The sequence below is a fragment of the Ictidomys tridecemlineatus genome, chromosome 10 (genome assembly GCF_052094955.1).
Source record: "Ictidomys tridecemlineatus isolate mIctTri1 chromosome 10, mIctTri1.hap1, whole genome shotgun sequence".
In the NCBI taxonomy this organism is placed as follows: domain Eukaryota; kingdom Metazoa; phylum Chordata; class Mammalia; order Rodentia; family Sciuridae; genus Ictidomys; species Ictidomys tridecemlineatus.
The window spans coordinates 139,170,090-139,197,871 of NC_135486.1; the positions used below are offsets into that span (position 1 = coordinate 139,170,090).

The 27,782-nt window shown below is 48.0% G+C and overlaps 3 protein-coding genes across 9 annotated transcripts in view; 2 read left to right on the top strand and 1 right to left on the bottom strand.

The window, feature by feature from the left end:
- The window catches only part of Hmox2 (heme oxygenase 2), a 29,212-nt gene extending 22,671 nt beyond the window's left edge, over positions 1-6,541 (top strand). The window contains exons 2-7 of one of the 2 annotated variants that reach the window (XM_078024901.1): positions 43-162; positions 1,395-1,516; positions 3,698-3,815; positions 4,182-4,673; positions 5,610-5,736; positions 5,824-6,541. In XM_078024901.1, the coding sequence (XP_077881027.1) occupies positions 1,431-1,516; positions 3,698-3,815; positions 4,182-4,673; positions 5,610-5,736; positions 5,824-5,951 (951 nt within the window). In that variant the 5' untranslated portion in view covers positions 43-162; positions 1,395-1,430 and the 3' untranslated portion in view covers positions 5,952-6,541. The remainder of the gene's footprint in view (positions 1-42; positions 163-1,394; positions 1,517-3,697; positions 3,816-4,181; positions 4,674-5,609; positions 5,737-5,823) is intronic. The other variant, XM_078024900.1, reaches the window with a different exon arrangement.
- Positions 6,542-7,363: 822 nt separating this feature from the next.
- On the bottom strand, positions 7,364-27,194 carry Cdip1 (cell death inducing p53 target 1). 6 transcript variants are annotated; one of them, XM_040278176.2, is made up of 7 exons: positions 26,743-26,885; positions 10,724-10,796; positions 10,119-10,220; positions 10,041-10,062; positions 9,824-10,003; positions 8,839-9,112; positions 7,364-8,736 (listed from the first exon to the last, which is right to left on the bottom strand). In XM_040278176.2, exons 3-7 carry the CDS (start codon positions 10,194-10,196, stop codon positions 8,625-8,627), a joined length of 666 nt encoding a protein of 221 aa, XP_040134110.1. In that variant the 5' UTR covers positions 10,197-10,220; positions 10,724-10,796; positions 26,743-26,885; the 3' UTR covers positions 7,364-8,624. The 6 variants fall into 6 exon arrangements, with proteins under 6 accessions (XP_040134110.1, XP_005327193.1, XP_013214972.1 ...); XM_005327136.5 differs by lacking the exons at positions 10,041-10,062; positions 26,743-26,885 and adding an exon at positions 27,035-27,194 and having other exon boundaries at positions 9,824-9,979; XM_013359518.4 differs by lacking the exon at positions 10,041-10,062 and having other exon boundaries at positions 9,824-9,979; positions 26,743-26,810.
- Positions 26,915-27,782, top strand: part of C10H16orf96 (chromosome 10 C16orf96 homolog) — a 59,030-nt gene continuing 58,162 nt past the window's right edge. Inside the window, exon 1 of the mRNA XM_078024871.1 lies at positions 26,915-27,122. The gene's annotated coding sequence lies outside the window, so the exon portion shown is untranslated. The remainder of the gene's footprint in view (positions 27,123-27,782) is intronic.

Sequence of the window (27,782 nt, forward strand, 5' to 3'; positions counted from 1 at the left end):
ATTGTTCTCATTTAATTTTCTTTAATTAATTCCATTGTATAGATGCTGAATCTGAAGTCAAGAGAAAATTCTGAAAGATTGTGCTGAGCAAATTACGCATTGTAATGTCCCAAAAGATAACAAAGAAAATGTAACTAGGTGTCTGGAGGAAACTCAGGGAGGGTATGTACCAGTAACTTGTGGGGTAAGACAGCTTGGTTTTTTCCTCTTCTTTATGCCTTTGGCCATTTAAAAGACCATTCCTTACACTTCTTTGTCCCTCTTGACACTCTTTCTGGGTAGATCATGTAGAAAATGTTCAGTAAATAACTGGTCGAAGTAGAAAACTAAGTTTTTTTTTTTTTCCTTGGCCCATTGTGGCCTGAGGAGGCCTGACATGGCCCCAATGTTGGTCGTTTTGTCTTTGAGTGACGTTATTGTTGGTGCTACAGTTGTTGGTCTGTTGTTCATCTAAAAGTTTCCTGAGTGGGCTGCCCTTCACACTGCTAGAGTTGAAGCCTCCAGGGATTGAGGATGAGCTTTTCATGTTGTGGGACTATATATATCCTTACTTATGAATGTTTAGCCTCTGCAGCAGGTGAAGGAATCGATTGGCTAATAACTCCTTCAGCCAATCAGAGTTCTGTGTAGTCACTAGGTGACTCAAATGCAATGGATATGGGCTTGCTGGGTGCCTTGTGAACTGCTCTGCTAAGTAGTATGGCTGTTGGGCACAGCCTGACTTAACTAAATTATGTCTAACACCCTGCTCCTACTATTCTCTGAACAAGGCCACCTCGCTACCTTCATGTAGGATGTATTGTGGCGACATGGAAGCCTTATGTTGCTTGCCAAGCTGAGAGCCACTGTGCTATACCTTTTTAATTTATTTTTTAAAAATCAATGATGTTGTATTTCTTTTATGCTTTTTGGTGGCTTTTTATTTTGATCTAATTTCTTACAAAAAAATTATAATAGTACAAAAAACTCTTGTATACTCAGATTCTCTGTCTGCATTTTGCCTAATATGCTGTCTTGCTTGGGAATGCACATTGTGGACATAAAATGTTCAGGTGCATTCCCAAGCAAGACAGCATATTAGGCCCACATAGATGCATGGCTATACCCTCTTCTGGAACTTCTGACAGTAATTTTTAGATGGTATGCTTCTGTGCATTTCCTCAGAACAAATTCAACATCAACACAGTGCTGTTACCTAATCTACTTTCCATGTTCAGATTTGTCCATATTTATATATGGTCTCAGTAATAGCACAGATTTATTGTAAAGAAAACGACCCTGAGGTACAGGGGTGTTTTCTCAGTTACATTCCCTCAGAGAAGAGCAGAAAAGGCAAGTATTTGGGGAAGTGATTGCCAAGGATATTAAATAATTGACTCCTTGTGTCTCTACAGAACCATTGTCAGGGCATCAAGAACCGCTCAGCAACAATGTCAGCAGAAGTGGAGACCTCTGAGGGAGTAGATGAATCTGAGAAAAAGAACTCTGTGGCCCCAGAAAAAGAAAACCATACCAGGTGAGTACTGGGGGTCGGCAGCATTAGATCAGGTGGTCCCACCACCTTCCATGTTCAACAACCTGGATTTGTCTGCTGGAGGCACTGGGGAGGGGTATTGGTCCTTAGCTATGGATCCTGGGATGCCTGGTTGGCACTGAAGGACTCCAAGTCCCTGGCCACTTCATCTGGGCTGAGAAAGGGTAATTAGGCAGAACTGGCTCCTCTACAGTGTCTTCCATTCCTTAAAATTTAGGATTTGGACTCTGTTTTTCCTTTTTTCCATTGATTCTTTTTTTTTTTTTTTTTAATATTTTTTAGTTTGTAGGTGGACATACAATATCTTTATTTCATTTTTTAATGTGGTGCTGAGGATCAAACCTGGTGCTTCATGTGCTAGGTGAGCACTGTACCCTTGAGCCACAATCCCTGCCTTCATTGGTTCTTTTTAGTTATACATGACATTAGAATCCATTTTGATTATAGTTCTACAAGCATGGAATATAGCTTGTTCTAATTCTGACCCCAGTACCTCTCCTTCTCATTTCTCCTCACCCTTTACTTTTTTCCTCTATTGATTTTTCTGTCATTTACCCATAGTTTTTTTAAATTAATTAATTATGGATATACATAATGGTGAGATTCACTGTGGTAAGTATTCATGTGTATACCTAGGAAAGTTATGTTACATTCATTTCTGTTTCCAGTCCCCTTTGCCTACTCTACTGAACTTGTATTCCTCTCCTAGGACTTGAACCTCTTAACTGTTCTTTAAGGCAGGGTTTTTCTTATTAGGACAAGTTCTTTCTGAGCCTTAAATTACTGGGCTCTGCTCTGTACTGTTCTTAGCCCTTTGTTAGAGCCCTGATGAGCCTTGTCATTGGCTTCCCCAACCCTCCAGTATTAGGCATTGAACCCAGGGCCTCACACGTTAGGAAAGCACCCTACTACTGAACTACATCCCCAGCCCATCCCCACCCTTTTTGGATCCAGGAATTTAACCCAGGGGTGCTTAACCATTTAGTCACATTCCCAGCCCTTTTTTGTATTTTATTTAGAGAACGAGTCTCTAAGTTGTTTTAGGGCCTTGCTAAGTTGCTGGGGCTGGCTTTGAAATTGTAAGGCCAAGTTTTTGTTTTTTGTTTTTGTTTTTTTTTTTAAGAATGTTGATGGACCTTTAATATGGTGCTGAGAATCAAACCCAGTGCCTCACAAGTGCTAGGCAAGTGCTCTACCATTGAGCCACAATCCCAGCCCCCAGGCCAAGTTTTTCTCACTCTAATACATGAATGTGTGAGCCCTGCCCAGATGCCATCATCTTTATCGTCATATTTTCTGTCATCTATCAGCACAATTTCTACTATGTGATTTGTATGTATGTGTATGTGGTGCTCGGGATTGAACCCAGAGCCTCTCAATTACTAGACAAGTATTTACCACTGGACTATATCCCTAGTCCTCTGCTGCTATCTGTCTATCTTTCTTTGATTTTTTTTTTTTTTTTTTTTTTTAGTGGTGCTGGGGATTAAACCCATGGTCTTGTACATGCTAGGCAAGCACTTTACCAACTGAGTTATATCCCCAGTCCCCTTTTTTATTTTGAGACAAGGTTTTTCGAAGTTGTCTGGGCTGTCTCAAACTTGATTCTCCTGCCTTAGCCTCCCAAGGAGCTGGAATTATAGGCATGTGCCACTGTGTCTGGTTTTCTTGTGTGATTTTTTTAAGAAACACAAATCCAAGCATTTGGCCCCAGCCTCTCAGTTGTTTCCTTCTCATCCTCCTCTGCATGGAGCCACATATAGTCCTGAAGAGACTGGACACATGGTGGTAGGAAGGCAGCAGGGCTGCCTCAAAGATCCATATTTCCACAGGGGAGCATGTTCTTGGAGAAGCCAGCAAACTGGTGGGATAAGAGGTGTGAATTTCTTTGGACACTAGGTGGCCTCAGAATCAAAACGTCACTCATTTGGGTGGTTCCTAGCATAAGACACTTAGACCTAGAGTCTTGTGGAGGCCACAGTCTACCTATATGTTTCCTGAGCAGCTGTCTGCTTGCCCTGTGGCCCCTGCTGTTTATGCAGAAGTGTTGGAGCAGCCTCTGCCTACAGTTCAGCAAATAGTTGCCCTGGGATCTGGACTTTTTTCTGTGATCTTTTCTGGGGAATTAGGAAGGGCTCTCACACACACATCTGATCTCTGCAGAATGGCTGACCTCTCTGAGCTTCTCAAGGAAGGGACCAAGGAAGCACATGACCGGGCAGAAAACACCCAGTTTGTCAAGGATTTCTTGAAAGGCAACATTAAGAAGGAGCTATTTAAGGTTTGTGCCCTCAATCAGATAAGATTGGGTTCCAGACTTTCATATGGGGATGGGTTTGAGTGCCCTCAGAACTATTCTGAGGGAATACATGGGTCTTTTTCCATGTTCAGTCTTTCTTAGTGTTAAGCTGCGGTTTTCCTGGCTTAAATGGAATAACATAGTAATGTAAAGGAAGCAAAAAGTATGTGTTTCAAAGACTTCACCGTATTTTTCCTTTTAGAAACACAAAAGCTTCCTGGGTGTATTAACTAATTCACTATATAAAAATAGGTCACATTTGGGTGTTGGGACTAGAAAGGGGTGTTGCTTTGGGAGTTGTCAGTTTGGCCTGCAGTTTTTTCCTGTGGTCTCCTGTCACCCCCACAGCTGGCTACAACTGCACTTTACTTCACATACTCAGCCCTTGAGGAAGAAATGGACCGCAACAAGGACCACCCAGCCTTTGCCCCCTTGTACTTCCCCACGGAGCTGCACCGGAAGGAGGCACTGACCAAGGACATGGAGTACTTCTTTGGTGAAAACTGGGAGGAGCTGGTGAAGTGCTCTGAGGCTGCCCAGAAGTATGTAGAGCGGATCCACTATATAGGGCAGAATGAGCCAGAGCTGCTGGTGGCCCATGCATACACCCGCTACATGGGGGACCTCTCGGGAGGCCAGGTGCTGAAGAAGGTGGCCCAGCGGGCACTAAAACTCCCCAGCACAGGGGAAGGGACCCAGTTCTACCTGTTTGAGCATGTGGACAATGCCCAGCAGTTCAAACAGTTCTACCGGTCCAGGATGAATGCCCTGGACCTGAATTTGAAGACCAAAGAGAGGATTGTGGAGGAGGCCAACAAGGCCTTTGAGTACAACATGCAGGTACTGCTGGGTGCATAGGTTACACTTTGATAGTGGGGGAAAATTCAGAGCTTCCTGGGAGGGCATCAGTGGCAAGAGGATAGACTGTAGTATCTTCTCTGGAGAGAGGCAATGGAACCAAATTGGTCACCAAAGGGCATCATGGGCCCAGTGGATAGCTTTTGGCATGGAGACCTGGCTTGGTAGAGGTTTGTGGGTAAGTGTTGGGAAGGGCAAGGCCCCAGCATGAAGAGGGTGCTGAAACAGTGGGGCTGTCTTCTTCCATCTCATCACAGGATACCAATGCCAGAATTGAGGAATAGATAATTTCCTTCTTTTTTAGCAAGGACTGCTATGAAAAGTCTTGCTTGGTAAATTCAGCTCGAGACAGATTATCACCAAGGATCAAGAAGGAGAATAACTATTTACAAGTAGCCTTTGGTTAGGGCTGAGCTCTTGAGGATTAATTCTGCCCCCAGCCACAGGTGGTCATTCCTCAGTATCAGCCAGCTGAACAGTCCCCAGAAGCCCTCTACTGTGGACTCCCAGGATGGGTCTGTCCTACTGTGGGCTCTTCTCATTTCCATTTTGCTGTTCCTTGCTAAAAAATGACTAGCAACTAGAAATGGGGAAGTACTGGTGGCCTGGTAGTTTCGCTGTTCAGTGTCCTCAGGGGCAGGTGGCATGGGGTATGTTTTGATCAGTGCCCAGGGAAGACCCATCATGATTGGCGGCCTTGGGGTGCCACCAGCAAATGTGGCCACACTTCCCAAATTCCCATTAGGGAGAATACAGTAGTATTGCCACCTACCGGGGCTGCTAGATTATCTAGTTGGCACTGCTGAGTAAGTGCACCTGCTCCACCTCCATTTGGGATGGGGGTAGGTGGGGAGGAAATCAGCTCCAAAAGCAAAGTCTGCACAGTCCAAGATGGCTCAGTTTATCTGTGCTCCTCAGATATTCAATGAACTGGACCAGGCTGGCTCTGCTTTGGCCAGAGAAACCCTGGAGGATGGGCTCCCAGGGCACGACGGGAAGGGAGATGTACGTAAATGCCCCTTCTATGCTGCTCAGCAAGACAAAGGTAGGTTGTGGATTCCATGCTTCCCTCCTGGGACAGGCATGTCAGTGGCCCCCACTGATGCCCTGTCTTCTGTTGCACTACATGCAGGTGCCCTGGAGGGCAGCAGCTGCCCCTTCCGGACAGCCATGGCTGTGCTGAGGAAGCCCAGTCTCCAGTTCATTCTGGCTGCTGGTGTGGCCCTGGCTGCTGGACTCTTGGCCTGGTACTACATGTGAAGGACCCATCATGCCATGCTGGAGTCCTCCCAAGTGACCTCTGTCCTACCCCATTCTACCCCACTAAACTACCACCTCAGGTGACTTTTTTTAAATGCTGGGTTTGAGAAAATAAGCAACCAATAAAAGCTAGATGCTAGCTCTGCCTGACAGCGTCTTCTCTGTAGGCCAGATGCACACCAGGTATACAAGATATCACCCTGGCAGCAGCTGGCACAGTAGGGCAAACCCGAACCACCTCTGCTTCATGGCTTCTGCACCTTGAGCCCTAGGTGTATTCCCTTCATTCTTTATCTTCACAGTACTTGGGAAAATATGTCCTTGCCCTGTTGGGAGTAAGCCCTCTTGGCCAGTATGCCCGAGTTCTGTGGGGTTGAGGGGTAAAACAGTGTTGTTCAACTTCTCGGCTTCTCTTGGGGACTTGGGGGTGAGGGTGGGCTGAAACCAGGATCCCGTCCACCTCAGAGGCCCTGGGAGCTCCTTCTCAGTCAAGAGCTCTCAAAGATTTGCAAGCCTGGGCTGTTCCCTCCCCTAGTCTGTGTAAATGCTATAGCATTCAATAAAATGCACTCTGTGTTTCTTCCTTCTTGGCACGGGGTCAGTAAAGCTATTTCCTAGACCCTAATAACCCACTGGGAAATGGGTATTGTATCCATCTGGGGACCTGGACATTCTTGTCCTGAAAACCCACTATATTCTCCTCCTGACCCATGTACTTCTCTGACACTGTTGGTCATCCCCTAGCACCCATTCCCCAAGACAATCTCTCTTGACCACTTTTGTCACAGATATCCTAATGGCTATCTGGACCTGTGATTTTTTTAACTCAAACACTTTGAAGGTTTCCTACTTTAAAAAAACATATAAACAATTCACTATCTCTTAAATATAAGTGTGAGGTTAAATATTTTTATTAGTAGGAATCTACCACTTGTAAAAAGTTTTATTTAAAAAAGGATTATATGGTGGTGAAAGTCTTTTTAAACTACGGACTGAAACTTACCACCTTCACATTTAACAGGCCAAGGCCAGAGCTATTCCAGAATTTGGATGCTCAGACTGTACCTTACTAACCTACATACCATTAGTCTCAACCCAGTGGCTCTATCCAAGTGAAAAAGAGCTACAGAGCAGGATGACATCAAGCCCAAGCTTGGGATGGGTAGACTCCAATTTGCAGGTCCCAAGGGTAAATGCCAAGGTGCCGACATCAGAAAGAAAGGTGACTTTCAAACTGTCAAAGGCAGTTTCTGCCCTGGCCTAGTCACAGCTGGATTCCCAGGGCAGGTCTACATAATGTTTCCCCAGAGCAGTTGGGCTCAACCCCCTACCTGCCTCCTCACTACCTGTAGCCCCCCCCCCCCCCCCGACTCCCTCAGAAAAGAAGGAAACCAGGCAAGAGCAGAGAGAGGTCAGGGCAGGGGAGTGAAAGGGCCAATTTAATGAGAAACTACAAACTGAGACCAGGCCACGATTCACAGTGACAGGAGGCCATGCAGTGGCAGTGCGCGACCAAGAGCGGGACAGTAGCAGGAATACAGTGTCCATGTGGGCAAGTTTACAGACAAACCATTTAGGAAATAAAGACAGCTCTGGGTCTATGCCCTGGGCAAGCAAGACAGTTATCCACTAGGGCATTACCCGCCACTTCTTCCTCATCCCAGCGCCACAGCTCTTTCTGTTGATGTGTCCCAAAGAGAGGGAGTAGGTACAGCAACAGCAAGTCAGGTGAGGCAAAGGGCCTAGTGCTTTCCAGGAAGAGAACCAAGGGTGAAGATGTTGTAAATCCCAGTGCCTCTAAGGGGGGGGGCCCTTTTATCTGCCATCTGTTTCAGCTGGGACATAGCAGCTATTGGACAAGGTTGTACCCACACACAGTGAGGACACAGGGTAGACAGGATGGGCTAGGTTCATGGGCATTCCTTCTGGCCCCAGAAAATATAGGAGTTCACAGAGGTGTGGCCAAAAAGGGGGTCTGCACATCAGTTCAAAGGGGGGTACAGTGGGGATGAGTCCCTCTTGGTTACCAGGGCCATGACTTACCCAGCATCCTCCCTACCTTGTACCAGGGGTTCTTGGGCACTTGGACAGAGAGATGTACTGGGTTTCCATACCTGAGTGCTGAGGGCCAGAGTTGGCGATCATTAACTCTGGCATGCCCCACCTCTGGCACCCTAGAGGTGCAGTGTACCCTACACTAAACCCAGGCCTTATGACCCTGTTCTGCTTGGGTCCAGATGATGCCCTACTGTCAGCCTAGCAGAAACAACTGTGGCTCCAGGTACAGCCTCTACTGCAGAACCAAAGGCTGGGACCTGCTTTGGCAGCTTATGGCCCCATGGAGAGTCAGGACCGAGCCTGGACCTTGGACGGAAATGGAAAAATAAGGACCCCTTTCCAGCTTATCTTCTGGATCAAAAACACCAAGCAAACCAGCAAAACACAAGCTCAGTGCTACTCCCCTGCCATCCACTGGCCCTTGGCCTTAAAGCCAACAGAATTTTTGCTGGAAGAGTCAGATGCTCAGAGTAGGGCAAGGAGAAGAGGACAGGACTTCCAGGGGAGGGTGGCCTAGCTTCCAACCCCAAGTGGAGGAGAAGCAACCACTGAGCACAGGGAGCGAAGCATGGGGAGGGGGCCACTGACAGGCTGGGGAGTCCGAGTTCAGCTCTGTTAGCACAAGCGCTTGTATGTGTAGATGTAGGCTTTGCAGCTGGGGCACGTGTGTGTCACATCCTTGAAGTCATTGATGAGGCAGGGGATCAAGCAGCAGCCCAGATCACACCTGAATCAGAGACAGGGAGAAAAAGGCTGATGCCTGAAGAGAAGAGGCAGAGGCAGTCTGCAGAGCCCTGGAGGTCCAACCCTGCGAACACCCCACACCTACCCCATGAAGCAGCAGAAGAAACCCAGCACGAAGTTCATCAGGCCAATCTCGTAAGAGATCTTGGTGGTGATGGCCTGCTGGCAGTGGGGACACACAGTCTGCACTGGTGCGCCTTCAAAGATCTCTCCCTGCAGCACTGTCACTGTGGTGGCAGCCCCTGAAGGAACCAGGACGGTGGCTGTGTGGCCTCCAGGGCCAGGGTAGGGCCCTGGTGGGTAGGGTCCAGGTGGGTAGTAGCCCATGGGTGGGTGAGGGCCTGGAGGCGGGTAGAAACCTGAGTAGCACAGAAGACAACAGAGAGGTTATGTCACTCATTGGCTGGCCACCTGCCCTAGTGGCATGAACACAAAACCCAGGACCCAGCAATCAAGTGCAGCCTAAAGCTTCCTGTACCCTGGAGCCACAGAGTACCAGTGAAGACTTGTGGTCGGGGCTCTGTTTCAAGCAACCACATTCTCCTAGTCCTTTCTAGTCCCCACACTATGGGACCAGGATAAATGTGATAGAGAGCCAGGAACATGGACCTGACTTCCCTTTGCTCTCCCACCTCTAGCATGAAGGGACTAGGCAGCCAGAATCAGCAGGGATGAGGGCCCTACCACAGTAGGAAAAGCCTCGCCTCTCTCCTACTCCTCTCCTGCATACATAGCTTTGCCTAGTGTGTTGAGAGTCATCCCACCTTACCTGGCAGCCTGAACAAGAGCCACAGGCCCTTCCTTGGGCCTGTGGAGAGCTGCAAATAGGCAGAGATCCAGACATCTACTAGGAGCCACGTCCCTGGTAGGAAGAAGTCCTACAGCACTCAGTCATTAGGAGCCACTGTAACTGAGGGGCCTTCCCTGAGTGCCTGCCTTCTAACCTGACAAACCCAGCACAAGGCCCTGCTACCCTGTCTCACATCCACAGTCTGGCCCATCACCAACTGCCTACAGTGAAAGATGCACAGTGGTTGCTCTAATGATCCCAACACTCCTTCCAAACTCACCTGGAGGCATGTAGGTGCCATCCGCACTCATGTGGGGGGGGACAAAGCCAGGTTGAGGTATTGGATGACCTGGTGGCTCGTACGGTGGGGGGCCAATGTCTGCAGGGGGCAGTGGCATGCCTGGTGGGGGCTGCATCACAGCTGGGGAGGTACGGCCTAGACAGAAGCAGAAAGTGGAGGCTCAGGTGGTCAGCACATGGGCCATGCCAGATATCACTGCTTTGGGACACAGGGTGATCCTGGAGAACAAATGGTGTAGAGGGGCCAATTGCATCTGGGGAGGAGGGATTCTTACCTGGGGTGGGTGGGACTCCATTCTTCTCCTCCAGAAGTGGGGCTGTAGGTCCCCCAGGATAAGGAGGGGGTGGCTCATTAGACATATTTGCTGCTTCTGGACCTGGAGGGAAAACCAGATACAAACTCAGCTCCCAATCAACCTGCTTTCCACTCAGGTTCAGGACTGTGTTGAGGGCCATTGCACAAGATGTCCTCAGAGGTATCTAGCTGAGCCCTAACACATAGGCCCTCTTTTCACAGGGTCCCTTGCTTTTGGCTCAGGTGCCCAAGCTGTCACATTCCCTTCATGCATAGCTCCCAGCTCTGGAGGCAATAGGCTGGGGCTGGTGCCTTGGAGAACTCAAATCATTGGACTGCTCATCACAGGGGAGGTCCCACCTTACCCTGGGGACCAGTAGCTTAGAGCTGCTATTCTCTGAACCTTTCTAGTCACTCAGGCAAGGACAGCAGTCCTGGGGACTAGCAGTCCTGGGAAGCTGACCCAGGGCTCCACAGAAGAGCAGTCACACCTAGTCCTCCCCTTACCTACAGGCATCCATGGAGGGGCTGATCACCGCCAGAGGCTGCCAGGTCCAAGGGAAAGAATTCCAGGAGATTTCTTACCTCAAACCCCTGGTACTCAGAGAAAGGAAGTGGGTCCTCAGTGGCTGGCCAGGATGGACAGGGCTCTAGAGAGCTGTTCAGGGAAGAAGCAGCATACTTAGCCTGTGAGAGCTGCTGGGCCAGGCTTGGGCACATCCCCACTCATTGTGCCACCCATAAGCCTAATCACTACATACTCTTGTCCTGCCCGACCTCACAGGTCTGATTTCTGTCCCCAAGTCCTGTGGCTGCTGGGTCCTCTGCACACCACCCCCTCTCTCCAGTCTTGACAAATACATTACCCATGCAATGACTGTGAAAAGAATCAGGATGATGGGATATGGGTCTGCCTAGTCTCTGGACTTTTTTGGAGCCAGGAAGGAAAAATAGAATCAGTCAAGTTAAATACTTTGCCTAATTTCTTTCACCAACTTCCCTGAGCACCTACTGCTTAGGTATTAGGAGAAAAGCAGGGAAGCCAGGTCTCCTTGCCTTCACTCTTACTTAGCATTATAAACGACAAACCATTAATAGCATTCTGAAATGAGACTTTCTTTTTGCAAATGAGAGTAATAGTACAAACAAGGAAAAAAGTTCATCGTATGCTACAACAGCATACACAGTGCAAATGGCAGGCTCAATATTTTTTCACAATGGAAATAAAAATCAAAACCAAAGCCCAGCATGGTGCACCTAAAGTCCCAGCTTCTAGAGAGGCTGAGCAAAGAGGATACTGGAGCCTTGGAGTTGGGAGGACAGCCTCGGCAACACTTGAGACCTCTGTTTAAAAACAAACTTTGAAGAATGAAAATGCTCCTTCAGGCTGTGGTTGTAGCTTAGTGGTGTGGTAGAGCACTTGCCTAGCACATGCAAGGTCCTGGCTTCCACTGCCAGCATCTCACACATACATACTTCAAAACCACACTGAAATATGATTTTATATCCACAAGGTGGCTAAAATTTAGAAACATGGTAAGCAGAGAAGTTGAACCCTACACCCAGTAGCTGCAGGGCTCTAGTACTATTCAATGTCTCCTCTCCATAGCCCTGCCTGCTGTACACTGCTGCCCAGCCCTTCACACCCATATCCATTCAGCTACCTTCCCAAACTGCAGCAGAGAATGTGAAGCAGATCCCTCATAAGGATAGAAGTATCTGGACAGTGTGGCATGAAGATCTCCCAAAATCAAACACCAATGCCCCAAGTGCCTTCCAATATAAAACCATATTAAAACTCAGTCCCCAGGGCTCATGAGCTCATCTGGCATCTGGACTCCCCACAGACTTCAGGCAGATGATAATAATCTCAGCTAAAGCACAGGAAACAAGGAACATTCTTTACTGAACTCAAGTAGCAATGCTGGCTCACCTATTAAAGGGTCCAGTGAGGTGTAGCTTCACACACCCAGTGTAGGATGAGACGGGCGTCTGAGAGAGCCCTGCAAGGGCACATGCTCCATGAGCATTTATCTCTTCCCAGACTCTTGGGGCTGCAGAAGCCCAAGAGGTGGTCTTAAGTAAGGCCATGGAGAAGGAACAATCCTGATGTCCTCAATCAGGTGACATTCCCTGCACAAGTATTAACCCTCAGAGCAGCCCACAGGCCAGCCCTTCAGCATCTGCATTTTATCAAGAAAGCCAACAAAGCTCCGTCTCCAGAGTCACACAGCCTCCCAATCAGTGTCAGATGCCCTCAAGGATTTCTTCTGAGCCTTAAATTCCTGCTCCTACCCATTTTCAGACACACTGTTAAGGATGCTGGGAGGACCACTGCTCAGCCCTGAGGGGTGGTTCAAGGGGGCAGAGGTGCTTCCCAGAAGCTAAAGAAGTATGGGTAATTTCCATAAAGGTGTAGGGGGAGGCCTGGATTACTGGCTATGGGGGCCTCATAGATGAAACTGACCATGGAGCTCATTGTCTCCTTGATGGCATTTTTATTAAGAAGCCCATCCCAGAAGGAATGGTCCTGGCCTTTGCCAGAGCAGAAAAGCAGCTGTTGAGTCAGAAGGCTCCAGACTCAAGAAGGGAGAGTGTCTTAGGCACAAGAGCAGGCACTGTGGGAACTCCAAGACATGCATGAGCCTGTCTTCTCTGAGCTGTTCATTAGAATCCCTATTACTGGCATTAATAAGTAAGTCCCTTAGAATGAGAATTTAGTGAAGTATGGGGGAAGTGGGACAAACTTAGGGGAGCCCTCAGGGGAAAAAGGGGGTGATGTGTCCAAGAGAGGGAGGCTGGACCTACTCATGCCCCTGGTCCACTGGGGGATAGAACCGGTCACCAGGGACCCATTGGCCCCTGTGCTGATGACCAACAACCTAGCACCCACCATGCCTTTCTATAGGAAGTTATTAAAGACACCTGAAAAAAAGGGTACCTGTCTTTATCCCACTGCAGCTATAATCCATCCTCCCAAAGGTGTGTGTACCTGATGGGGCAGGGAACTTCCCAGGGGCAAGACACAATTCTCACCCTACCCACTGCTCTCAGACACAGGGTCAAGCACTATTCTGCAAAGCCACCCTCACATCCCACATCCCCAGTATACTGAGGACATCTGGATTCTAAATGCCATATGCCTGTAAGGCTGGTTAAGCAGCACAAGGAGCCTTGGGGCCTGCTCAGTGCAGGGTCTATCTCATAATGAAAACCTGCTCTGTACTGCAGCACTGGAGCCCAGGCCTCACTTCCCTTGCCCCTTCATGCAGTTCTGCCAGGGAATGCAGCACACTTCACCTTCACTTAGCCTGGCACCTGGTCTTATGGACTCCTGCTGCTTCTCCAGGGAGCAGCCAGTTGGAGATTTCCCCAGAGTGAGGATAGAAAAGAGATTTTGAGATGCCTGCAGTAGATTTTAGGGTACACGATGGGGCCATGAAACCAATAAAAACTGCTCTACTGCACTCCCATCCCAGGACACATGGAATGTGACTTAGCTTCAAGGAAAGTGCACAGTCTGAAGGCTGCAGCTGTGGCTCAGTGGTAGAGGGCTTGCCTAGCACATTTGAGGCACTGGGTTCCATTGATCCTCAGAACTATACCACATAAAAACAAACAAATGAGTGAATGAATAAAGGTACTGTTCCATTCACAAAAAAAGATATTTAAAAGAAGATAGTACAGGGGCTGTGGCTGTGGCTAAGTGATAGTGTACTTGCCTAGCAAGTGTGAGGCACTGGGTTCGATTCTCAGCATCACATATAAATAAATAAAAATAAAGGTTGATCAACAACTAAATAATTAAAATAAAAATTAAAAATTTTTAAAAAAGAGTACATTGTCAGTCTTCTAAAATGGGGTCAGCATGGCACCAAAACCTGAAACCTTACCTCCCTCTCCAACTCCCACAGGGGAAAGGATGGACCCTATTCCAGGCCCTATTAATGGGAAAATGGTGAGGACAGAAAGAAATAGCATTCTGGAACCAGATAAACCTGACTTCAAATCCAAGACCTTGGGCAGATCAGAGCCTCCAACTTCCTGTGAACTGAAACTAGGACACCTGCCTCCTGGTCCTAGTGGACCATTCCATACAGAAGGGGGGCTGTGTGTTGGGTGGATAAAAACATAAAATTAGATCATGGGGATGGATGAACAATGTGAACATATTAAAAGCACTGAACTGTACTTAATAATGAAGTTGCATTCTGAGAAATAGTGCTTATACAAGCTAAGATGGCAATGACACCACCAGACAATATAATCTGAGGGGACCCACCTCATATATGCATGCAGTCCATTGTTGACCACACATTTGTTTGTTAGGTAGCACATAACTATACTTTGAATAGATTATGGTTCCAGACAGGTCAGTAAAGGGCAGTTCTGACTCTGGAGACGGGCAGAGGAGGGAGGGGACCCCTCATGATGTGCTGAGCTCAGCTGCTCTACTCTGGGTCTCCTGCTTCCCAGATAGGAGCCAAGTACAAGACCTCAGGGCACTGGGCACTGACTCTGGCATCCTCCTCCATTCACTGCAGAGAGCAGTGCAATGAATCCAAGGCCAAAGCTAGGCCAATGTGCAACAACCTGCCCACCATGGCAGGATCCTGAGAGGGTGGTAGCAGGATACAGACCTGCTAGCTACAGCAACTTCAATAGAATCTGAGGGAAAACTATTCTCACTTGAAAATGTCCTATACATTGCAACCATGGGTACCAACCATGTACCTGTGATCTGTCCCCTTGCAGAATACCACCAGCAGATTTACTGCCAAGCCATTATGGAGGCAAAGTCCAGGAGTGGGGCGGGTACTCTGATGCTCCTGCCCCATTGTGATAGTCAACCTGGCTGGCTCTCCATGTATGTGTGCTCTCCTAGAGCCTGAGGATAGGCAACAGGGGATGAGGCAGAGAGATGACAGAAAAGATAGGGCCCAAAGGGATGTTCTGAAATTCCAGTTCCACAGAGTCTGCCAAAGCAGTGTTTCTCAGATTTTCTGGGCTCGGGGCTCCTTTATATTTGATTACTGAGGACCACAAATAGATTTTGGTTTTTTTGAATACAATATTAGAAATACAAAATGAGGAACCAGAAATAATCTAACCAATCAATCATACTATTAGCATCACCACCAATATTATCAGAAAAGTCTTTAAATATCATGAAATAGGCTGGGATGTAGTTCAATGGTAGAGTGCTTGACTTGCATGTGCAAGGCCCTGCATGATTCCCAGCACCAACAAGTAATAATAAAATAAATATCAAGAAGCTATCAAGTTCACAGTGTTAGATATGTTTCCAAAATCTGATTTTCATTTGATATCTCAAATTTTATTACTGGAAATAATAATAAACTTATTACTGACAACATATACAAAAATTTGGGGCTGGGATTGTGGCTCAGTGGTAGAGTGCTTGCCTAGCACGGGCGGGACCCAGGTTCAATCCTCAGCACCACATAAAAATAAAATGCATTGTGTTGGGTCCATCTACACCAAAAAATAAATATTTAAAAAAATATATACAAAAATAAATCCACTGTCTTTTTGAAGGAGCAGGCTTACTTTGTTCATGTCCAAAGAAGTGCCACTGAATAATTTTTTGTGTGTGTGGTGCTGGGGATGGAACCCAGGACCTCTCAGGCAAATACTCTACCATGGAGCTACACCCATAGCTGGTCAGTTTTTGTTTTTGCTTTTTTGTTGGGGGGAGGGAGATATTGGTTATTAAACCCATGGCTATATGAACTATATCCTCAATCCTTTTTTAAATTTTGATACAGGGTCTCATTAAATTGCTAGGCTGGCCTTGAACTTGCAATCTTCCTCAATCTCCCAAATTGCTGAGATTACAGACATGCACCACCCACCTGGCTAATAACATTTACTGCCTTTTACTGATACTGGCTTGTGTGTGTATGCTGTGTGACACAAAAACAATGGCCAGCACAGGCTTTGACAGTTTCTTTCCCACTAAATTCTGCACCATCTATGGGAAGGTCAGCCAGCACATTACAAAATGTATTTTTGTATTATCATTAAAACAGTTCATCCTCCACACTGAGAAGTCTCAGGCAGCTCCTGGGGTTCAGTTCATATAGAGAACAAAGTGCTGAAGGAACCCCAGAATGTGAGTGCAACATTAAGGGCCTGGACAGAGGGCCAGGGCTTTGTTATCAGAGGAGTCCAGAGGGATGCCTCCGGAGGAGGCTGCACCCCAGAGAGATGCCTCCTGAGGAAGCTGCACCCCAGAGAGGTGCCTGCTGCAGCATGGAGGCTGTAGATGAGGCAAGGAGTCAAGATGTGTTTCTGCATCAACCAGAACAAATCCAGCCCCCCTCCCACTTCCTAGCTGTGACCTGTTTCTCTCATCTGCTTATATGTTGGGGTAGGAACAAAGCTTACAAGAGTGCAAAATAGGGCTGAGGATGTGGCTCAAGCGGTAGCGCACTTGCCTGGCATGCGTGCGGCCCAGGTTCGATCCTCACCACCACATACCAAAACAAAGATGTTGTGTCCGCCAATAACTAAAAAATAAATATTAAAATTCTCTCTGTCTCTCTCTCTCACTTCAAAAAAAACAAAAAGGGTGCAAAATACTTCAGAGCACAGGGCCTGGCACAAGGGACGCTAAATAAAGAGAACCTGCTATTGTTTATTAGGAATGACTTTTTTGGGGGAGGGGTACTGGGATTGAACCCAGGGACACTATCACTGAGTTACATTCCCCGGCCCTTTTTATTTATTTATTTTTTTAAATGCTTTTTTAGTTGTCAATAGACCTTTATTTAATTTATTTATATGTGGTGCTGAGAATCCAACCCAGTGCCTCACACATGCTAGGCAAGAGCTTTACCTCTAAGCCACAATCTCAGCCTCCCTTTTTATTTTTTGAGACAGGGTCCCACTAAATTGCTGAGGCTGTCCTCAAACTTGTGATCCTCCTGACTCAGCCTCCCAGGTTGTTGGGATTACCAGCATGAGCCACCACACACAGGAGGGCTAATGGTTCTAAACTTAGAAGTAGTAAGACTTACAGGAACTATGACAACAACAGTTACTACACTTTGCAGCAGGCTGAGCTTCCTGTGAAGCTCTGGCAAGCTACTTTTGCATTCCCTGTACCTAGCAGCTCTGCTTTCCTGGACAAGAGCTGTGTGCCTGCATTCTTCTTGTTGACTTCTACAGGAGTGCTACCCTAGAGGTAAAATGGACCTGGTGCAGCGATCCCCTGCAAAGGTGTTCACTGCATCACTGTGTTGACATCCCACCAAAGGGACTGTCAGAACCACTTAGTCTACCTTACAGTGTTACAGTGTTACTCTGAGCTACTTGCAGTGACATGGAAAGATGGTCCTGACAATGCTGAGTGAAGGAAGGATGTAAAGTAGCCTGTGATTCTACATTAGCTGCTTTCTCTGGGTATTGAGATTCCGGGTGATTTGTTTATACCTAAATACAAATACAGAAGCTTTTCCTTATGTGTGATGAGCAGCTTCTCTAAATGCTTCTTTCTCCAAAATACTCATAATTGTGCTAGGTTTATGTTATTTCTCCTCAATCCAGAAAGGTGCCTCAGACTACAATCTAGTTTTACCCAGAGGAGAAAATGCTCATGGAGTGAGCCCAAGGTTGTCGGTCCTCTCTCAGAAGTTGGTGCTTGGTCTGCATGGAGGTCTTACTTCAGTTTGGTAGTACGAGTCTATTCTCTACCAGGCCACCTCCCAGTGCTCTAGGCAAACTGAGGGTCCTACTGGACCTGTTAAGTCAGTAGTCTCAAGGCTGGCCTGGGGAGTTGGCAGGCCACCTAACAGAGGACAGCAAGCAAATCCCCACAAGGTCCCTGACAAAACTGAATGCAGTGAGTTTCCTGGCCTGTCAAAGGCCAGGCTAGAGCTGCACTGAACACAGCGCAGCCTCTGCACTGCCTCCTATGCTGTTCCAGAAAGCTTGTTTCTATGTCCTGCTGCTTTATACAGAAAAGGAAGGAAGAACAGATGGCAGGAGAAATGAGCAAAGGATAGAAAACAGCTACAAGTGGAACCACAACTAGCAAATAAAAAAGTCAATGGCACCTGCCCACAGGCAGGAGGTGGTAACTAAGAGTCAACTAATTTTAGAAACATAAGCCTAAAGAGCCATCACTTGAGAAATCAAAATGCAGCTCTGAAGAAGTTCCTACCTCTGCCTGCACTGAGCTGACACAAAATCATCTTTGGGTTGACTATTTGAACCAGCTGTCAGCTGGGTGACATCAAGACATAACATCCTGACCTTCCAGAAAGCACAAGGTTTATTCATGCCATCAAGCCATGTGGTCACAACAGTCACAGCCACCAGATGGAAGAGTCTTAATTGGGACAGAAACGCCTTTGAGCACAGGGGAGGGGCTCCGAGCCTCTAGTAGGCATCACCCAAGTCTCCCCTTGCTGCAGGAAGAAGCAATCCCTGGGATCCCCTTTCTTTCTCCATATACTTCAGTCATCAAATATACCTGAAAACTACAGCGTACTCCCACCCCTCAGCTTTCCCTCAGAACAGAGGTGGCTTTGCAACACTCAGATCTCTCATATGACAGTATTCTTTCAATCATTTTGAAGAAAACTCTGGTGGGGGAAGAACATGAACTGCAGTGACCTGTCAGCACTAGTGAGACACTCAAGTTGTAGGTGGAATTGGTAAATAAACACAAAACACTGCAGACATGGAGATCTGTAACTGTTCCTGGGCCAGGCCTCAAAATGACACTTGTTCAATGTTGCTATAAACAGCTTTTTCAAGAGTGCCTTTAAACACGCAGGAAAAAGCTATGCTGCAGGGCTGATAAGAATACCTGAGGGGGGCTGGAGTTGTGGCTCAGTGGTAGAGCACCTACCTAGCACATGTGAGGCACTGGGGTTTGACCCTCAGCACTACCTAAAAGTAAATAAAATAAAGGCATCATGTCCATCTACAACTAAAAAAAAAAAAAAAAAAAAAAAAGAATGCCTGAGAGCCAGGCTCAGAGGTGCACACCTGTAATCCCAGCAGCGTGGGAGGATCGTGAATTCAAAGCCAGACTCAGCAAAAGCGAGGTGCTAAGCAATTCAGAGAGACCCTGTCTCTAAATAAAATGCAAAAAGGGCTGGGGATGTGGCTCAGTGGTCAAGTGCCCCAGAGTTCAATTCTCAGTCCCCAACAACCAGGAAAAAGAATACCTGAGAGAATGTAACCAGTTCTGGGGCACAGCAGAGCCATCCTGCTCTTGTGGCACTCAAGACTACTTACACCTGCTCTGTGGGGTCACAGAAACAGGGACATAGAGGTCAGTGGAGTTGCACAGGAGGAGTAGGAATGGCAGTTCTTGGGGAACTGTGAGTGGGAAGCAAAAGTATACAGTTTCATGTTATATGTAGTATATGCAAGCTTCACTAAATTCCCGTAACCTGAAGCTAACACAAAACTGGGATTTTTTTCCTTGCAGAAGTGAGAGTGTGTGTCATGTTGGGGCTGCTATGTTTGCCCATGTGTATTTCTCTATGACTCAAGACATCTAGAAAGGGGCTAGGGTTGTGGCTCAGCAGTAGAGCACTCATCTAGCATGTGTGAGATGCTGAGTTTTGATCCTCAGCACCACATAAAAATAAATAAAGATATTGTGTCCAACTACAACTAAAAATATATTTTTTAAAAAAAGATATCTAGGGCTGGGGATGTGGCTCAAGCGGAGGCGCGCTCACCTGGCATGCATGCGGCCCGGGTTCAATCCTCAGCACCACAAACAAACAAAGATGTTGTGTCCACCGAAGCCTGAAAGGTGAATATTAAAATTCTCTCTCTCTCTCTCTTTCTTAAAAAAAAAAAAAAAGTTTTATCTAGAGATCACCTTTCAGGGCTGGAAAAGCCACCAGAGATGACTACATCTGAAGTTTCAGCTGACATTCGTTTAAGTGATATACATTAATCAAGCCCCCACCAAAGGCAAGTATGTGTGAAGTGCTGGAGACTACAGTGGGCAAAAGGAACAATAAGCAGTGCCAATGAACGGGGAGCAGGCTCTAAGGGTGGCTGTGGCTATCCCAGTTGCTCAGGGACAATGATCTGAGACAGGACCTCTACTGTCCTGATCATGCCCTACACTCTTTTCTATAGTACCATCAGCCTTGTCTCTTGTCCCACATTCTCAAATGCGGAGTCTTAGGGACCAAATTGCTTCAAGCAGGGGAATTCCATCCCACTCATTTAGTTTATGTGGACTTCATGGCACCCAAACAAAAAGCTGAAGTAATGCTGGTGGGCCCCCCTAGTCTTACCCATTGGTGAGAATAGGGCTGGGAGGGAAATGAAACATGGCTCATGCTATCTCTTCAGGGCCACAGTCCTTCCATATGCTCACAGCTTAGAGGCCATTCAAGGATTTTAAAGGACAGTGTGACCAAATGAGGTCTTTGCTCTACCAGCAACTTCAGAATCTAACCCAATAACCATGCATGTGAGAACTCAATTCTGCATTCAAAGTGAGATGCCCTTGCCAGGCACACACCTGTAATCCCAGCAGCTCAAGAGACTGAGGCAGGAGGATTAGTAGGAGTTCAAAGCCAGTCTCACAATTTAGCAAGGCCCTAAAGCAACTCAGTGAGACCCGATTTCTAAATAAAATATCAAAAAGGGCTGGGAATGTGGCTCACTGATTAAGCACCACTGGGTTCAATCCCTGGTAACAAACAAACAAACAAACAAAGTGGATGCCCAGGACTCCAGGGAAGGACACAGCACATGGACATTGCAAGATGAACAGCTATTAGGAACACAACTGAAATGCAGGCATGGTATATGACTTTATCCAACTAATAAACTGTGACCATTTACTAGGTGTCAACACTTTCCTAGGCAGTGAAGATGAAGGAGCACCTGTCTTAATAGAACTTAATTTTAGGTTGCAGGGTGGGGACTAGGGACTGTGAGACACAGAATGTAAAGCTTGTTATATAGTGAGTTGTATAGAGGAATAAAAACTTGGGAATGGAATGCCTCAGAGCTGTGTCCTAAACAGGGAAAGCTTCACTGTGCAGGGAATATTCCAGCCCAGGTTGAAGATGAGGTGAGCCATGTATGCAGTGTAGGAAGGAGGCACAGGCAATGACCGAGGAGTAGCAGCTGAGTACAGCAGGTGCTGAGAGCAGGGAAGGTGAAGTAGGGAGGTCGTGGGGGGAGGGGCTGGGCTAGGTCCTCTGGCTACTTACTGCAGGACCCCACTTTTTAAGTAAGCTGCGAGGCTTTTGTAGAGCTTAAGAAATCAGGCAATCCCATGAATCTCCACTTCCTACACGCTGCCTGTATATTAATATGAGTCCTTCAAAGCCCTGCTATCAAACTGTTAAGTGCTAGAGGTGGAGAACCCTAGAGCACTTGGCCACCACCTCCAACTGGTACAGTTACTTTTTGGCCTGTTTGGGACTACAGAGTAACGGGTCACAGTGTGGCTACTCTCCAGCAAAGCTGGTAAACACACATATGTGGAGCCTGAGCCTTCAGGGATGGAGAATGCCTGGGGACTCCAAGGGCTGAGAAGTGGCCACTTGAGGCCTTCTCCCCTGAGCAGGGTAGGTTTAAGCAAAAGCAGTTTTATTCAGCAAAGAAATCACCACCCAAGTTTTCTTTTTTGTTGCACTGGGGGTCAGTGGCAGGGCTTCCTACAGATTAGGCAAGCACTCTACCATTGAGCTACATTCTAGCCCTGTTTTTCTAAATCACTACTTATTGAGAGTTGACTTTTTTTTTTTTTTTTAGCTGTAGTTGGACACAATACCTTTATTTTTTTATTTTTTTTAAATAAAGGGGGGGGGAGAATTTTAATATTTTATTTTTTTAGTTTTCGGCAGACACAACATCTTTGTTTTTATGTGGTACTGAGGATCGAACCCAGGCCGCATGCATGCCAGGCGAGCGTGCTACCGCTTGAGCCACATCCCCAGCCCAATACCTTTATTTTTATTTATTTGTTTTTATATGGTGCTGAGGATTGAACCCAGGGCCTTGCACATGCTAGGCAAGCGCTCTACCGCTGAGCCGCAACCCCATCCCTCAGAGTTAAGACTTTTTACTTCTAAATTGAGTCAACAAGTCACTGGATCCTCACTAGATAGAAGGGCTGAGACTGGGGAAGCTTCCGGTCCTTGTGGAAAGAACTCAAGCAATCCCAGGCCTGAGGCATTAGTCATTCACATCAGGAGAACTTGAAAGTTATGCTCAAGGGTCCAGTTTGTCCATCAGACCCATAGCTCCTGGGGGTAAAGATGGAACTTGGGGCCACTTCTCTACAGTACCAGAAACACGTGAAATATGTGTTGAGCAGGTGGAGAGCACATCCAGGCTGACTACTGCTGGGATGGGGCTCCTCAGCCTCAAGGCCTATTTCAGTTCACTGGAAAACTGAACAGGCTTAAAGGAGTTCTAAACTATTTCTCTGAAACCTTGACCAGCTGGCAAATCCTATGGATTCCATAGTTCAAACAGCACTCAGACCCATGTTATCTCATCAGATGGTCAAGGTTGAAAGGGAAAAATCTGGGCTTAGCCCATGTCCCAGACCTACCGTAATCTACTCAACTGTACTTTGGACTTCTCTAAACCATTGGAATGTTTGCTAAATAAATGAGCCTATGAGTGTGGGGTTAACCATAGTGGACTTCCTGTACTTTTCCTAATCCTTTTTTTTTTTTTTTTTTTTAAAGAGAGAGTGAGAGACAGAGGGGGACAGAGAGAAAGAGAGAGAGAATTTTAACATTTATTTATTTTTTTTCTTAGTTCTTGGCGGACACAACATCTTTGTTGGTATGTGGTGCTGCTGAGGATCGAACCCGGGCCGCACGCATGCTAGGCGAGCGCGCTACCGCTTGAGCCACATCCCCAGCCCCCTACTTTTCCTAATCCTAATGCCCACTACCCATGCCCTAGGACCAGAGCACAGCCACAGCTCAGATGGATTCCACATGCTTCCTCATAAAAATGCCTTTGTTTATGGTCAAAATCAAAACAGGAAAAAATGCCATTTTTTGAATGACAATCAACTCCATGAAGCAGTAATCATAGCAGGGCTGGGGAAGCCTGTGTTCCTGTCACCCCCTTCATGCCATTGTTTCAAGAGAGCTGTGTGTGTATCCCTGTTCTGCCATTATTTGGCAACCATGTGCAAGTCACTTAGTCTGGCTGCTTCCTTAGCTGAGGCATGCTTGTGTAACTATGTGTAACTATTTCCCTGGATAAGAGGTGAGAACCTGCCAAGTAGAACAACACACTTAGAAAGGGCCCCACCTTGCACAGAAATCTCATGCCCTGTTTTCCTACTTAATGTCAGTTGAAACTGTGACAACTGTTCATGTTTTCTTGAATAGGGTTAAATTCTCCTTAAATGTACCCAAAGCAACTCCTGTACCCTTCCCTACCTACTCCCACCTGCTGTGGACTCCTTTTCTTCCTTTTTTTTTTCTTCTTTTTGGTACCAGGGATTGAACCCAGGGGCACTTAACCACTAAGCCACATCCTCAGCCCTTTTTGTGTTTTATTAGAGACAGGGTCTAACTGAATTTCTTAGGACCTGGATAAATTACTGAGGCTGGCTTTGATCCTCCTACTTCAGCCTCTCAAACCACTGGGATTACAGGTATGTGCCACCATACCCTTTTCTTCTTGAAGGAAAAACTCGGACACTGTAACTAGATCTGAATTCAGGCCGAATTAACATTTATTGAACACGATATGTATCACACACAGAGGTTTTACTGAACCATGAGACACTTCTTTGTAGTACGAACTGATGGTGTTGGATCACCCAATGGACAGACCAAGCAGGGGCTCACAGCACCCACAAAATCAGGAACACTAGAAAGTTGACAAGAAATGTTTTCTGGAAAAATGAACCAATATTAGCAAAAATGCATCACAGTTGCTTTCATGGAAAGTACCAGAATGTTGGAAACCATCCCCCATTTTTGGTCCCAGAGATTAACCCAAGGGTGCTTAACCACTGACCCACATCCCCAGCCTTTTTTAAAAATATTGAGACAAGGCCTCATCATGTTACTTAGGACCTCACTAAGTTGTTGAAACTGGCTTTGAACTTACAATCCTCCTGCCTCAGCCTCCTGAGCCACTGGGATTAGGTGTGCACCACTGCACCCAGTGTTGTTGGACCTCTTTACCCTTTACTGCATGGCTTTGAATTGTTTATACTTTGTCAACATTAGGAAACCCTAATCTTTTCAGTGCTTACTTATATAGGTCTTCTGACCAGATCAAGGTCTCTTCACCTACCACAGATGTAATGAATGAGGCTCTGGGAAGACAACTAGCTTGTCACAAAGCTTCAAAGTCACATGGAGGGGCCTCCAATGTGGTTTGCTAACTGAGTCTAGGCAGTACTGGTCCCAGAATCCATCATTATCAACAGAGCACTGCCTGATGACTCATAGTACAGAAGAGGTGGTGAGCAGACCTAGTGGACCCATAGGCTAAGGAGCCAGTCAGACCAGTGTCTCTCTGGCCCTCTGTGGGAGCTCTCTAGCAGCCCCCTGGCCTGACTCCAACTCCCCTCTGTAGCACTCTATTACAATGCAGCCTCTACCGCCTCTAGGAGATAGGATTTGGGAAATCCTGACAGGGTGGAGGTAAACACAGAAGCCTTTTATGGGGTCCTAAAAATGGATATGCTTCCATTTTATGCAATCTATTTCCAAGTCCCCTTGTGGGACAAGAAACCCCCCATCATCACTGCCAAAATAGCTCTTCTCCCCATTAAGGGCCCAAGTTCTCCCTGCATGCTACCTTCTTATCAGCATATCCTCCACATACAGGACAGGACTTAACATAAAATGACATGACTTTAACTGCTACACATCCTGAACTGCGTCCTCTCTGAGTTAAAATATGTCATCATGCTTAGTACGGTGTTTCTGAAAGCAGAAATGAATTTTCATGAGGCTTGACTTTTCTCTCCCCCTTAAAGGAATAGGGTGAGGGATTGGTAGTTGTGGCTATGGAACCAAGTATCTGGGCCTAAGGGACTCAAAGTCATGACCTCTAATTCATCAGCACCATGTGCCTGCCAAATGTGTTACCCAGCCCTCTTCCCCTACAGCTTAGAAAACACACATCACACCTGCAGCTTCAAACATCAAGCTTATAGGGTACAGAAAGAGCTAAAAAAACACACAAGCTGACAACTCACTTCAGTTATTGCCAGAATGAACTGCTGGGGCACTGTCCTTTGGGACACATTCTATTCTCTTCTTCTCAAAACAATTTTGTTCCCTTAAGTATTCTTCATATATTTCATGTTTCTGCTCTTAGGATGAGTCTAGAGCCATGGCTAGCTGTTCTTAAATTCTGTAAGAGCAATATGTAAAGGTCTTTCCTCATGTGAAGAAAAAACCTACACACTCCTTCAGGTCCTCAGGATTGAGAGGTTCTGTTGGTTAAAAATCAATAAGCAAGAATCCTTAGAGTCTAGTTAATGATATGCATGCTTAACTATTTGAAAAGAAAACACACTGGTGATCTACAACTTACTTAGATATGCATAAACAAAAGATGGGACTGCTGGGTGGATGAAAAAGTAGAAAATGTTAACTGTACATTCTACATGGAGTTCATTAACATACTCTGTAAAATTCCTTCGACTTTTCTGCATTCTAATTTTTTCCTAATGCAGGGGAGGTTGAGATGGTCTTCTGAATGGCTCTTTCCTGTTAAGAGCAGGACAATAAGAGCTGGCAGGCCTTTCTCCACTCAACTCGTGTCAACCCCAAACAAAGTAAGAAGCAAAGTACCAAGGATAGCGGTCCTAATTTCCTAGGCACTCCCCAGCCCACATCCTCAGAATGCATACAAAAGTGATAAAAACGCTATGAATCGCCCCCCACCGAAGGTCCTTGATCCCCACTCTGGGACAGAGATTCTCAGTCCCATGTGCCTGAGAATTATCTAGGAGCTCATTATTTACAGATTCCCTGGGATACACCCCATAACTACAGAATGAGAATCTGGGGCTGGGACGAGCCCCAGGACCCTGTCCTTTTAACAACGGCCACCGGTCGTGCTGACGCAGGATTTTCAGCCGCTCTCTTCCTTGACACCTGTGGAAAGGCCCCTGGGAACCCACCTCCACCAAGGTGCTGAACGGCCCGAGGCCAGGCTACCCGCCGCCTCCCCAATTCGCCTGCGGGAGCGCGGCGCAGAGCCAGGTCCCGACCCGCACGGGCCTGCCCGGCGGGGGAGGGCAAACGCGGCGGGCTCCCGCGGGACCGCCAAGGTCACGCGCGGGGACCCTCCCGACCCCCGTTCCTTGAGGCCACACGGTGAGGCTGCCCTCCCCTCCTCTCCCCTGCCCTCTCTTCCCGGTCTCCCGCAGAAAAATGGCACAACCCTCTCTTACAGAAAACGGGGAGGCGTGACGAGGGCTCACGCGAGCGGCCGCAGGGCCGGTAACCCCGGACTCTCGGCCCCGGGAAGCTGTCGCCGCAGCTCCGCGGCCGCAACGACACCGAAACGCCTTGGGTCTCGGCAGCGCCCCAAGGAGAACAGCCCCAGGCTGGCCGCCGCCCCCACCCCGCCACCTTTACCTCCGACACCTGGTGCCCGAGGCCGGCGGGACGCGGAGAAGGGCCCGGGTCCGGCCTGGCGCTCGGAGGAGCCCCTCGGCCCGCGGGCTCTGCGCGCACACCGCCCCCGTGCGCCCGGAGACCTGTGGGACCTGTAGTCCTGAAGCGGGGCCTACAGCACCCGGCAGGCACCGCGGCGGGGCGGGGCTCCGCGGCGAGGTCATCCCCCAAACCGCCGCGGGAGGCCAGCCCCCGCTCTAGCGGAGAGGGATTCCCGCCGGAAGCCGTCCCCGGATGCGCAGAGGTGACTCACCGTCCCCGCGGACCCTCAGCGGCGGCGAGCGCAGCAGCAGGAACGGCCGCCTCAACAGCTGCCTGACGCGCCCCGTCAGAGGAGGCAGGTAGGTTTGGAGATGGGCCCAGGGCCCGAGGCGTCGCGGCTCAGGGCCTCGCGTGGCACGTGACGCGCCTTGGTGACGTCAGAGGGCGGAGCGCAGCCCGGCGTGGGACTGGACTCGTGGGAGGACCTCGGGCCTGTTTGTCAGCCGCTCAGGAGGCGGGAGAGTCGTGGGACCTCGCAGTTGGCGCTCGCTGCCGCCCCGCCCGCGGCGGGAAGGAGTGCGCGCCGCCCTCGCACCCCGGCGTCGTCGAGCCCTGGTTCCGCGCACTCTTGTCCGGTTAGGCGCCGTGAAACACTGTGACAGAAGTCAACCCCAACCCCAGGGCCACGAAGGAAAGCCCAGTGGGCGCCCCCCGCGGTATGGGTGGTGCCTCTGGAGGGGAGCTCAGAAAAGGAGGTGATGGTGAGGAGGAGGCAGAAGTGAAAGGGCAGGGCCATTGCGGGGTGGGGACAGGCTGGAATGGGAAGGCAGGAAGCCACTGTGGTCCGCGGTGTGAGGATGCAGGAAGGTAAACTGCACCCGCACCCTGTTGGGCCTTTCCGTCGTCCCTAAAGCAAAGGGGGTTAGAAAACACTGTATCTGGGGCTGGGGATGTGGCTCAAGCGGTAGCGCGCTCTCCTGGCATGCGTGCGGCCCGGGTTCGGGTTCCATCCTCAGCAC

Excerpts from the sequence above, each read along its gene's own strand:
- Cdip1 (XM_040278176.2), bottom strand. The coding sequence starts at position 10,196 with ATGAGCCACCCCCTCCTTATCCTGGGGGACCTACAGCCCCACTTCTGG. Across the intron at positions 9,113-9,823 it reads TGGCACCTACATGCCTCCAG|GTTTCTACCCGCCTCCAGGC; the intron begins GTGAGTTTGGAA and ends TGTGCTACTCAG. Across the intron at positions 8,737-8,838 it reads TTCTTCTGCTGCTTCATGGG|GTGTGATCTGGGCTGCTGCT; the intron begins GTAGGTGTGGGG and ends TCTCTGATTCAG.